General features: G+C 40.7%; 1 protein-coding gene across 2 annotated transcripts in view; it reads right to left on the reverse strand.

The window, feature by feature from the left end:
• The window catches only part of Zcwpw2 (zinc finger CW-type and PWWP domain containing 2), a 99,167-nt gene that overhangs the window by 6,000 nt on the left and 79,303 nt on the right, over positions 1–13,864 (reverse strand). The window contains exons 5-7 of one of the 2 annotated variants that reach the window (XM_028858067.2): positions 11,110–11,189; positions 9,438–9,505; positions 635–732 (exon numbers count right to left, since the gene is read on the reverse strand). In XM_028858067.2, coding sequence (XP_028713900.1) covers positions 635–732; positions 9,438–9,505; positions 11,110–11,189 — 246 coding nt within the window. The remainder of the gene's footprint in view (positions 1–634; positions 733–9,437; positions 9,506–11,109; positions 11,190–13,864) is intronic. The other variant, XM_028858068.2, reaches the window with a different exon arrangement.

Below are 13,864 nucleotides of genomic sequence, written 5' to 3' on the forward strand. Positions count from 1 at the left end.
AAATTTAGAAAGCAGGTGTGTCAGCTTGGGCATTCCTAGGGACAGTTAGATCATGGGGGCTCTGAGCTAACCAAGAGATAAGTACTATGACAGACTCATAACGCAGTTGACCTGATCAGGTCAGAATCCAAAGGTGCTATTGGGAGGTAGTTACACGCAGGAGGTGAGGCCTAGCTTCAGGAAGTAGGCCACTGGGAGCATGTCCATAGGCCTCTATCTTGCCCTGGCTACTTCCTACATTCTCTTTCCTATGTTTCCTGTCTTACCAGGCTATGAAGTGCTCTCAACCATGACCTCCCTGCCACGATGACCTGGCCTCTCTTTTGGTAATGTCTTTCAGGTACTTAGTCACAATGGCCAATATAAGGTCTCTCTACAGTAGTCCACCTCAGCCACAGGAAGCCTCTCCATCCTCCATCCCAAACCAAAGACCTGAAATTAAAGACCATCTCTGCTTAAACACAAACTTCTCCCAGGAAAGCATGTATTCTGACAGCTCAACAGCTACTAGTTTGTTAGCATCATGACAATCAATGGCTCAAATTTCAGATGTGAGAAAAGGTACCCTATATAATTAAGCTGTACAGCCAGTTACAGAGCCTGAGGCTGTGGAATGGTAACTCTTCATACCAACCTGTTCTCGCTCTGGTTCTTCAGCTCTTGCTGTGGGCTCTTGTACTTGCTGCAGCATTTTCTCCAGTTCTTTCAGTAAACATTCCGTCTCAGAGACAACTAAAATCATGAATACAGTCAAAACTACATCTTTAATTAATTCCATCTAATTCATAATTTTAACCACTCAGAAAGAACTCTTCTAAGTACTACAGGATTAAAAATAAAAAATAAACTTTCATTTTTAAAAAAAATTTTTAACTTTAGTTTACTTAAAAATAACAGATTTCTTCATGGTTTTTTCTTACATACTTAGTTGTTTATCATACGGTTTTTATATATGAATTCTATTATGAATTTCCAGATGAAATTTTTATAATTCTTTGAAAGGAATAAGTAATTTTCTTGATATGTATAGACTGTGAAATACCTTTGAAATATAAGAAACTCATTAGAAGTTGTTGCATGCTTTTTCTTAATTGGGTCCTGGAGTGGTATTTGCTCTGTCCATGACCTTGGGCTATACAACCAGAAGGAGGTGGTGCTTCTTGATGTTGTAGTTGTACCTGACCTCTTAAAAGGAAAGGGAGAGGGGTCATGAGGCCCCTTTTCCCTGTTTCCTGCTGTCTGGGGTGACCAAACTGCATGGTGGATTTGTTCTCAGTCAGGTCAGAGGATGACTTCAGCTCTCTACTTGGTTCTGTATTTGTGAGCGTATTTCCTCAATTGATATCCTAATAAATTCACCAGTACTCCTTAAGCAGACTCCCATGAATTTCTAGCTTTAGGGTCCCAAGGCACCAACCTCAATTTTGTTTGTAAAAGACATCACAAGCAAGGGGCTATGGACAGTTGATAAAAGTAAGTTTTCTTTAAAGGGTGTGGCCCTATAGGTCCACCATGCTCCTGTAAATGGCCCCACACCCATCAGCATTTGGCCTATACTACTAAATTGTTTCTAAAAAAAAGGACACAAAGTTAGGAGAGCAGGGGCATAGGGAGTGTGGTGGTGAAGATGACCGAAATGTCTACTAAAGAAAAAGCCATATATTAAGGGGCAGGGCTAAATGCAGACTCTTTCTTTTCCTTCTCTTTTTCCACTTTCCTGTGTGTGGGGCCGTGAGGGAGGGACCACCCCTCTGGGGTGAGCACGCACTCCTGTGGGTGCCTGTGGAGGTCTGAGGTTGGTATCAGGAGTCATCTTAAACTGCTCTTTTACAGTATTCATTGAGAAAGTCTCTCTCAAGTCAAGCCCAGAGCTCCCTGACAAAGCTACTCTTACTAGCCAGCTTGAGGCCCAGGAATGTTTTTCATGGTTTCCAGGGATCCCTTTGCTACTCACACTTGCATGGCAATTAACCACTGAGCCATCTCCAAAGCCCCACAGGGTTCATCCATTCCTAATGCAAATATGTTAACTGCCTAGTCTGATTTTAAAAAGAAAGCACAATGCTTATAAATGTCTTTTTTTGTATTACTATGAAATAAGTAGGAAAGGTGTTTACTACTTCATTGAATATGTTGAGATTAAAATAATGACCCTACCACCACTTAAGAAAGACAGCCTAAGATAAGGATAGAATTGAGTTCTAATGAACAATATGTATCTGAATTCTCCACCTAAATAAAACAGCATTTTTACTTGACACAGAGTCTTGCTGAAGCAAAGATCGAAGAAAACAGTACACAAGTAGCTTGCTGCATGGCACCAGAAACAGATGAGCCATCTGAGAAGCCTGCCCAAAGACAGCATTACCTGGAGGGAATGCCATGTCTCTCACCTTCCACTCTGACCCCTGCATCTGACATACCACCTTCTATTCTCTGTCATTTTGACAGGTCACCGACAGTCACACCACCCAGCACAGCTGGTATTTCAAGGAACATTTAAATGTACCCAGGCAGGATGTAAGAATTTTTCAGACATGGTTCCTCTTTGTAACAGCTCTGGCTGCCTTGGAACTCTCTCTGTAGACCAGTTTAGGCTGTCCTCGAACTCACAGAGATCCATGATAAAGCACTATTAATAGCAGTATTGACTGAAGTCATGGCAGTAAGGAAACAGAAAATCTTCCTGTGGTTGTTGCTACAACACAGAAAAATCACTTTTCCTTTTACATTTTCCACATTATAATCTGCAGGAATATGCTGGCCAGGATCTCTTTGCCTAAGCATCTTTGTGTTCAATCAACACATTACCTACAGTGAATCTATTGTGGAGCAGGAACTCAGCAGAGTCAGTATAGACCAAGGAGCCTCCTCACCATGACCTCTGCCCAGCCAACCTTAAGTTGACCAGTCACAAAACTAGTCTAGAAATAACCTGAAAGAAGTTCCTCCCACCCTCGAGAGTAAGTTCTCTGCTTAAAAGCCAAACAAACAGAAACTGCAACTGACATGTTAGTTACCTCCCTAGATCACCTGTTGTCTTTAGTAATCGCTGAAGACAATGGAGTGTTCCCTTCTGGGTCAGAGTACTCAAGAGTTTGGTGAGCCTAAGAATCACCTGGGTAATTCACTGAAACATAGATACACCATGTTTACTGCACCCAAACTAGAGGAATTTCTAGAGGAATGTATGCTTGTACCAAAGCTTTTCGAATGGAATTAACATCCTATGTCAATATATATTTTTTTCTTTTTTTCCATTTATATTTACATGTATGTGTGTTCACGTGCACAGGCTCACAGGTGCACTCAAGCACACAAATGCAGGTACACCAGTGCCAGAGTGTGCATGTAGAGGTCAGAGGACACCTTGCAGAAGGTGCTCCTCTCCTGCCTGGTTGAAGCAGGGTCTCCACTGTTGTTTGTTCATGCAGCAAACTCTAGGCTAGCCTCACTCTCCTGTCTGTACCTGAGTCTCTCAGTGGGAATGCTGTGATTCCTGATGTGCACCACCTCCTCCAACTTTCACTGGGTTCTGGGAACTCAACTCATGTTGTCAGGCTTGAGCCACAGTGCTCCTGCCCATGGAGCTACCTCCACAGCTCCAATGTTGGTAGATTTCTTTTTCATAAACTGTTCATTTGTGGGCAACTATTTGTGATTACCCTTAGACTGACTCTCTAGTTCCCCTCACAGTTTTTTTTCTACTTTACATTCTGAATCTATGGAAACTGATATTGAAATGTAAGGTCCTGTTGAAAAGATGGATTTTAAGCTATGCTATAAAGGAAAATGGCAAACAAACCTCTTTGTAGTTCTAACATTAGGCTAAAGCACAGTCAGGTTATAATGAGGTGAGTCACTGCCAAGTTCACTATGATCTCTGTTTGCAAGCAATCTGGAAAAGTGTCTGCACTGCCTTTTGATCAAAGGGTTGACAGAGTAATGGAGGACCTCATCAATTGGCCAGGATGCTTAACAGCTTGACGGATGTTGATTTCTACTTCCAAACAACAGGAGGCTTGCTTTTCTATAAGTATTCCTATATTGTAAGCTGAAATTCAAAAATAATTCTCATGAAATGGCAGTTCCTGTAATCTACAGACTCAGTTATCAGAATTGGTCAATGATATCCTCCAAAACTGGAGACAGAATGAATGCCTTCGCTGACTGTGCAACCAATAATCTCCTATCTGTGATGACTATCCTGTAGTTTCCTGACTTGTTTCAATTCACTGTTGAGAATAGAAAGGGAGAAGGAGGGAGATGGTAATAGGGGAGGAAGGGGGAGGGAGGGAGGAAAGGAGGGAGGGAGGGATGAGAGAGAGAGAGAGGGAGAGGGAGAGGGAGAAAGAGAGAGGGAGGGAGAGGGAGGGAGGGAGAGAGAGAGAGAGAGAGAGAGAGAGAGAGAGAGAGAGAGAGAGAGAGAGAGAGAGAGAGAGATCCTATCTAGAATAGTACATCTGAAGCAGGAAGATAAGCAATTGTATCATCTGAGCGTGCAAGACAATTGAGGCCAAGAACTGGGGCCCAGGTTACCTTCTAGTCATAAAAGAAGGACTGACCCCACCCTTACTGAAAGCCATTGCAACAGTGGCTCCCTTGCACTTGGCACTTGGCAAGGTTATTTCTCTTCCCTTTGCTTGACATCTTCTAAAGAGAAGTCACACTGAAATGACTAAATGGGCAGAGACTTGCTAGCTCTAGGGAGAATATAAGGATTGTATGTCCACAATTAAGGTGTTAGCTATTAAATAATTCTCTACATTAATAGACCCCAGAAGCCTGGTTCCTTCAGATTACACCACACTATGAAATGATCCTCTTTGTCCTTTAGTTCTATGGATCAAGTAACACAAAGCCTGTCACTTGCTATGAAGCTTAATTTGTAGAAAAGAAAGACTATCTATTGAGCAAAAGGAAGTAGCTCCAGAAGGCTAAGGACCAGTAATGCACCAGCTGGAGAAGAAAAAAGGAGACATATACCCTTGAACAAGAGGCCACTTGGCATCAGAAGACAGCCATCACAGGAGCACACTGGCCCATCTTTCCCTCTCTAATAAAAGCTCTGTGTATATCTGAGTTCTCTAAGTGGATGCTTTGATGCTGGCATACCTTTATATTTTTGGATTGGCCCTTGAATAAACATGATTTTAATTCCCTCCAGCTCTCCTTTCTGAAGAATTGGCTTTCAAGCAACAAGTACTGGACCTGAGACCCATAATACTATAAAGAAATGGGATATGGACGTTTGGAAAGAGAGGTTGCTCTCAAGTGTTATCCTTTGAAACAAACTATCACAGTATTCATGAGATCATCATGCCTTCTTGTAAGAGTCTATCACTATGAAGCCTGTTGACATTGGCACTCCCTCTGGAAGGAGGGGTGGGACTGGTCACTGGATCTTAACGTGAGTGTCCAGCCATTCCATCCAGGCATTTCTACATAATGCTGCCCTAACTTCACATGACCCTGGAGTCTCACGATAGAGTATATAGGCTGGAGAAAAACCAAGGGTGACCGTCCTCAGTGTGTCCAGGATGACAGCTTTGGAGTCACCCATGCTCCCATCAGTAAACCCTTCTCCATGCTCTGTATGAAAGCTCAGTCAATGCATTTCTTTCCCGGGGTGAATTAGACTTTGATTTGTTAAGACCTTTGGAGGAGGGAGTAGCATTGTTCACATTGCACTTGCCCCAAGGGAAGGAATTTTAGCAATAGGGATCCACAGAAATATTGATAGAAACTAAAGTTTGAAAAGTATTTTTGTTGTTTCTTGCTTGCTATTGGGTATTTATTTTTATTTGCTCATTTTTTCTCATTTTCATTTGTTCTTTGAGATTTTTGTACGATGTGTTTTGATATAATCCACTGCCTCCCCGTCTCTGTACAAATCTATCTCACCTTTCTACCTACCCAACTTGCCATCTTTCTCTCTCTCTCTTTTTAACCAATTGCTGTCTATATGCTCTGGTTTGTGTAGCCTTCACTAGAGGATGGTGTCTACCTACCCAGGCCACACCCTTAATGAAAACTGAATCTCTCCCTCCCAGAGCTGTCAGTTGTTAGAGCATCTTAGCTAGGAGTGAGACTTCATGCCTCCCTCCCCTCTACATTCTGGAATTTTGTCTGTCATGAACCTGTACTTGTCTGTGCATGATGTCTCAAACTGCTGTGAATTCATAATTCTAACTATAGGTGGAGTTTTTCTGTGTCCCAGAAGTTGCTCCCAAATAACAAGAGACTTAATATAAATTATAAATGCTTGGCCCATAGCTCAGGCTTATTATTAACTAGCTCTTACAGCTTAAATTAACCCATTTCTATTAATCTATGTATTGCCATGTGGCTCATGCCTTTACCTGTCCTCCAGCATGTCTTGCTTCCCCTGTGTCTCCTGGCAACTCTGACTCTGCCCTTCCTCTTCCCATCATTCTCAGTTTGGCTTTCCCACCTAAATTTATCCTGTTCAGCTATTGGCCACGTAGCTTGTTTATTAAACCAATCATAGTGACATATATTCACACAGTGTAAAAGAATATTATTAGCCAATGAGAGTAACACATATTCACAGTGTACAGAAGGATTATTCCACATGTAACTGCCCAGCTTTGTCCAGGAAACAGTTTCCTTATAGTCATCCAGCACCTCTGGCTCTTGGGATTTTTCTGTCCCCTCTTCCACCATGATCCCTAAGCCTTTCATGCATGGGTGTGGTAGAGATCCCAGTTAGGGTTGGGCATTCCAGTCTCTTAAGGGTCTTTTTTTTCAATGGGTGGTGATTATTCAGGTTTTGACACAGGGTCTCATGTATCCTTGGCTTTCTCAAACTCCCTATGTAGCTGAAGATGACCTTAGAGGCATGTGCTACCTATCAAGCTTATGCTGGGCATGGAATCCTGGGCTTCATGGTTTCTAGGTGAACACTCTACTAATGGAGCTGTATTCCCAATCCCAAGGAATGTTAACAATGAGAAGGAACCACTGTTTGCTGAGAAAGAGCAAACGGACTGGTCTAGCGATTAATGCTCTTAATTGTTGATAATGAGATAAAGGAATAAAATGGATTAGTTGAGTGTTTTCACATCTGTACAGGGAAATCATGCCTGATAGTGTTAACCTAGCCAACTACCATGGCTACTGAGGTCCTGGATCTTAGAGGAGAAATTACTATTAGTACTTTCCTCAACCAATATAATTCCTAACTACATTCTAATACTTATCCCTATATCCACAGATAAGGGTACCTCTCACTGGTATAAAAAGAAGCTTTCTTGATGACAAGACTGAGTCCCTATCTTAAAAGTGATGTCTCCCAAGACCCATACAGAATGTCTAGGATGGTCATGACTGGAGCAAAGCCTTCTAGAGCAGGAGTCCTGGTGTCAGCAGCCATGTACCCTGTTGCTAGAGTGAAATGCTACTTATGGTGCTGGTGGAGGATTTTGAAGTAACTGGGCTGTCTTAGAGGCCATCTGGTTGACTGCCAAGGGGATATCTGGCTGGCAGTTTCCACTTGGGAAGGGACCTGATAACTATTATTTGGATTAATTTTCTTATTGTTGTGACAACATGCCCGACAACAACAGCTTATGGAGCAGAGATTTATTCCAACTCAGACTTGGGTTTTCAGCTCCTGCTTGCTTGGCCTGATGCTCGGTAAAACATCACATGCTGCAGGGCACACATGCTCACTGCAGGGCCGAGCAGGGATCGGAGTGGGACTAGGACTTGGAAGCTAGTACACCCTTCCAGGGCACATCCTATGGCTCTACTTCCTCCAGATTTACCCTTCCCAGAAAGTTTCCACAACCTTCCAAAACAACACTACCAACTGAGGCCCAGCGTTGGAAACATTAGCCTCTAGGGCCATTCCATATTCAAGCACAGCATTACTCCAGTGCTTGAGTAACTTGTTCAGAGAAAGAAAGAAAACTTATTAATGAGAGTATGTATGTAAAGGACTTACCATGAAATTAACATCCTTTACAGTGCTTAATGGAGTTTCTTTTGACAAAAGGCCCTAGGAAGGGCTAGGTTTCTCTAAGCCTTCTTCAATTCATATCCCAATTTGCATCCAAAATAAAAGTTGGTTGCAACTGACATTCTTCTATATTTTCACATTTATAGTATAAATATTGCTTCTACTTGTCCTGCTACAATCCCCACTGTCAATCCTTCATTCTGTCTCTGTTTAGGCTGCTTAGTGTTGGGTGGAGGTGAAGCTGTGGATTTGGGAATGGAAGGTCTTGACATGATGAGCTCTAAACAGGACTGCAAGTATGCATCATCCAGCCTTTGAAAACTCAAGACGATGGAAGAATCAATCAGCAGCATGAGAGCCAAACTCTGCTTGCCTTCCACATCCACTCTAATGTATCGAATACTGTGGTGGCTTGAATGGGAATGACCCCACAGGCTCATGTATTTTAAATCTTCATCCCTAGTTGGTGGAACTGTTTGGGAAAGATTACGTATGACCTTGGAGGTGGTGTGACACTGGAGGTGGGCTTTGAGGTTGATTCAAAAGACTCTCTACCTCCTGGTTGTAGATCAAGATGTGAGCTCTCAACTGTCCTTTGCTCCACTATCATGGACTCTAATTCTCTGAAACCATAAGCGAAATTAAACACTTTGCCTTGGCCATTGTGTTTTATCATAGCAATAGAAAAGTAACTAAGGCAATTAATTCAGCCTAGGCCCCAGGCTGTTACTATGTCCATTCTGCCCCCCCTTTCTTTGGATTCCAATAGGTTTGGGATGAAGAGGTCTGGGTTGATGCACAGTTGCTAGCATTTTCTTCTACAGCTATTAGTACTTTATTTTAAAACATTAAATATCTGGCAATTTCAGAGAAATTTTAATTAAAGAGACAGAAACTTAAAGAAAATTGAAAAGTTCCCATTTGACACCAAAATGACCTTAACCTTTTACTCATATACATGTATAATAGCTTTTTCTAAAAGCAGCCAACTATACTTTTTATTATCCTCTTATATAATATATCCTGACTGCAGCTTCCCCTCCTAGCTTCCAGTGCCTCCCCGCCTCTCCTTTTCTACAGGTCCACTCCTCCAGCCTGTCTCCCTCTAGAAAAGAGCAGGCCTCCCAGGGACACCAACCAAACATGGAACAAGATACAAGAAGACCAGGCACAACCCTCACATCAAGGCAAGGTGAGGGAACCCAGTAGGAGGAAAGGGGCTCCAAGCGCAGGCCAAAGAGTCAAAGACACCCCCACCCCCAATGTCAAGAGTTCCACAAAAACACCAAGCCAACAACCATAACATAGAGGTATAGGACCTAGTACAGTGCTATGCAGGCTCCCTGATTCTTACTTTAGTCTCTGAAACACCCTATGAGTCCTACTTAGAACTACACTTTTTGAAATTATATCCAGGCAAAAGAAACTAAAACCATCCCAGGCCTTCACATACCCATGTTTTCCTTTGATAAGGCTTCATCAGAACAAACATTTTCAACAGAACATTTTAAAGCAGCATTCCTGAAAAAGATTTTGACAGATTTAGTTTCAAACAAGTGACCCCACACATAAGGATATGCATATCGCATACACAGGCATAAATATACATGCAAGCACATATGCACATACAAACACACGTATACATTTACTGCACATATACAAATGTGTATCGCTTGGCAACTGAATTCTGTGACTGTATGTCTCAGTCTTCTGGTGTTTTTCCTTGGTTGTCTCACAAAGCACAATTCGGTGCAGAAACAGGAACAAAAATACGACCTGCGCTCTCAGTAGCTACAAAGCACCGAGAAGCTAATCCAACAAGTACTTGCACAGGTAATCTTCATGTAATTACTTTCCAAAGACATATCAAGTAATTACTGTTCTCATAATTATGTAAAGAAGTTGAGGAACTGGAGTTACAAGAGGAAATTAGAAGTTTGGCAGCATAGGTAAACCGCTGACCATGACAGAACCTGTTCTGTCATATGGCAAAGCCATACTTCCCCATCACACTGTGCTCCCGACAAGAGACAGAAAACATCTGTGCCAATGCACTGTTGCCAATCAAAAGTTCCCAAGCCATGACTCTTCACCTCTTAAATGGGGTAACTGTAAATGCCCTAAATGTGTGTGATGTGATTACTGTGGTGTATGACGGAGATAAGGAAATCAAAGTCCATTTTTAATTAGTTATCTAGCTGGGCAGTGGTGGTGTGCACACTTTTAATCCCAGCACTCAGGAGGCAGAGGCAGGTCGATCTTTGTGAGATCTAGGACAGTCTGGTCTACATGGAGAGCTCTGAAACAGCCAGAGCTACACAGAGAAACCCTGTCTTGAAAATCTAAAAAAAGAATCAGTTATCTAGTGGGTGGAGATACTTTTACAGAGGAATGACTATCTGAGTTCATTACCAAGACCCTATAAGGTGGCAGAAGAGAACTGACTCCTAACACTTGTCCTCTGACCGCCACACATGCACTATGAATGCACATGCCCCCCACATACATCATACATACGAAACAAAATGAAATAAATAAATAATGTTAAAAATGGCTTTCTTCTGCAAAGTCATGACAAGAGGAGGACTATTAGTGTTAGTCTTTATCTGTGAGTGGGAATCCTAGTACAGCCCCAGTCACATACTGAAAAACACATGTGAAGGCTAGTTCAATGAGAAGCATTGAAAGTTATTATCACCTTATAATGGAGAGTTGACCCTGGCTTGTCTTACCTATTTTAAGCTAAAAACCATTTTTTTTACATGGCTGTTCAAATAATAATAATCTCTAAAAGTTCTGGGTTAACATGTTTATAGGACTATTAACACTTCCTCAGCCAAGTATGGTAGCTGTAATCCCAGCATCTGAGAGGCTGAGTCAGGAGGGTTGTAAGTTTGAACATAGCCAAGGCCACATAGTGAAACCCTGTTGGAAAACCAGACCAAGCAAAATAAAGCATAACTTTCTCTGTACTTCTAACTACTAACTTACTAATTCTTTTAAAAAGGTTTAAGCACAATGTTTACCCAGTAAAGAAAAAAAAATCAAGGAAAATGTCATACAATAATTAATACAATTTATACATCTTAATTATATCCTAATACTTTTAATTTCACAAAACATACCTTTTCCTCTTTCTAACCTTGGGCTTTTTCTTATTATTTTTGGAATAATATTTTTCAGTATTATTTTTGGAAACTTGCATCTATAAAGAAACATCAAAAATGAATTAGTTCATTGTTCTAGATTTGTTCAATATACTAAAATGGGTTTTATGTGCTTTAATAATTTAGCTGAAGAGAAACTTTGGCCCATATCCCTAAACAAGACCATTCTGTCTAGCCCTCCACTGCACAGTCTCTGTAAAGGCATTAATCTGCCAGCCTCCAGGAATAGTAGGATGGCCAGACAAGGAGCTGCTAGTTTAAATATTCTCATATGCACCTTCACCCAATCATAAAAATAATAGGATCTTTAAAAAAACTTTTACAAACATCTAGCTTTAAGGAAAACAGGAACATGTAGAATGCAAAGGTGCATGGGTGGGAACTGACATAGTAAACCCCCTGCCCCAACAATTTGTAGCAAGGCACCACTGGAGAAACACGGCTGGCTTTTTATGGCTAGGCAAAGACAAATCCTGTGCTCTGCTGTGTCACGGTCAGATAGGGCCTGGAGACAACAGGATTTTTCTGACTATCAACAGAAACAGGCAAACTTTCCTCAACAGAGCACAAATGCAGGTGTCATATACCTGGCCTGCCAGATGAGATAGCAAAAGCAGTGATCCTGAAATAAAGAGAACATCCAGCTAAACCAAAGAAGTAGAAATCCAAAGGTATGTCTCTGAGAATGGATTTCCAAATCAAATACTCAACACAAAGATTCTCCTAGGATTCCTAAACTAGGAAAGGCAGGAGCAATTGATGTAAAGACTCACACAGGATCTCATACACACATTCACTAGTCAAGAATAATTAAAACTAAAAGTATGCACAAGGAAAGTAAACCCTGTAAAACAATGCTTTCAACATATAGTTCATTTGATGCAAAGTCCAAAAGCAAGCAAAATGAATGGACAGGCCTAGAAATCAAGACAGCATCTGCTCTTGGAGCACTGACAATTAGCAGCAATAGATGCCTTATCAAACAGCAGTGCACAGAACAGTTTTATCAATTAAATTACACCCCAAACTAGTATGACCCAAGTTGGAGGCTGGGTCTATGTTGGCTGAGGCTATTGAAATAATTCAGCAAGGGAACTTTGGAATTGTTTGCTTTTATCAGTTGTTGAGTTCCCTGATTATCAGAAAATCATTCAAACTTTCAAAATAAAAGTGAATTTAAAAAACACAATTCTTGTGAAAGAGCTACCAAATACTATGCTACAGAGAAGATTTAACCTAAAAGAAAAACCAAAAATGAGTGAAGATAAACAAATTACTAAACATGATCTACACCTAAAAAAACTCAAGACCCATGCAGGCTTGAGCCAGACAGACCCCAGCACAGAGAGGGGAAGAAGGCAAGAAGTCCCCTTCCACATGACGAGCTGTGGGCAATCGGTGGAAGGCTGCACATCTGAGTATATACACACATACCAACTTGATGGTTTAACAAAACCCACAGTGACAAATAAAAGAGGGCAAACATTGCACAGGCAGATAAGTTGATTTGGGAGGAGTTGGGGAAGGGGTAAATATGATCAAAACACATCATATAGAAATTTTCAAAGTACTAATAAAAAAGGGAGAAAATAAATATATTAACCATGATCCCTCCTCCATGCAAAGCCCAACTGAGGCTGGGTATAGAGCTCAAAACTAGAGTTTTTATACAGCAGACACAAGACCTGAGTTGGATTCCTAGCACTGAGAAAGATTTTAAAAGAAACAAAAAAGATTAATTTGTATAGAAGTGAAAAACAAGGAAGATTCATAATCCAAGATAATAAAATGGAAGAGGGAAAGGAATCAGACCAGGATGAAAAGTAAATAAATGATATTGAATCATTCACAAAGAAAGATATAATTAGGACATTTATGACCAATAGAAGAATTTTAAAAATAACGATACAGGAACTCCAGAAAAGTAATTGAAAATTAGTATGTTCACACATAAGAATAACTCTCCAAAGAAGAGGACTGCATTATATACCATCTAGACTAGTTGGAAGAAAAAGAGGGAATTTTAAAAACATACAATCTGATAGAACCTAGGAAGAGAGGCAGAGAAGAAAAAGGGGAAAAGCATTGTAAACAGAAAATATAAATTAGATCTTATCCAGACACATTTCTAATAAGAAGTGATACAAAGAGATTCAAACTCTTAGACTGCTTTAGAAAATGTATACAATTTAAGCTAAAGGGCTCAAAGACATACAGCATGACCGTCAAAATATTGAGTACTTTTCTGGACAGAAATCAACCATCAAAAACCTTAAATGGAAATGTGAGGTGGTATAAAACAGTCAAAATGGTCTTGTAAAAGAAGAACCAATTTGGTCACACTGTCTGATTTCAAAACTTATGATAAGATCCCACATTCAGGGCATGACCAATGGAATGTAGTAAGAAGTTCAGAAATGAACTCTTATATTAATAGTCAACTAATTTTCAGCAATCAGGCTAATGAGTGTGCAAGAAAAACTGTCCTTTCTGCAAATGGAACCAGTACAGCTGAGTACCCACATATAAAACAATGAAGTTCAACCCCTACTCACATCACATACAAAAACTAATTTAAAATGGATTAAAGGGTTAAATGCAAGAGACATCACCTTTAAAACGCTTGGAAGAAAACACAGAAGTAAATCTTTATAGCTTTGGTGTCTTCGTTATTTTTTTATTGTTGTGAAGAGATACTAGGACTAAGGCAACT

The sequence above is a fragment of the Peromyscus leucopus genome, chromosome 7, assembly GCF_004664715.2.
Source record: "Peromyscus leucopus breed LL Stock chromosome 7, UCI_PerLeu_2.1, whole genome shotgun sequence".
Lineage (NCBI taxonomy): Eukaryota > Metazoa > Chordata > Mammalia > Rodentia > Cricetidae > Peromyscus > Peromyscus leucopus.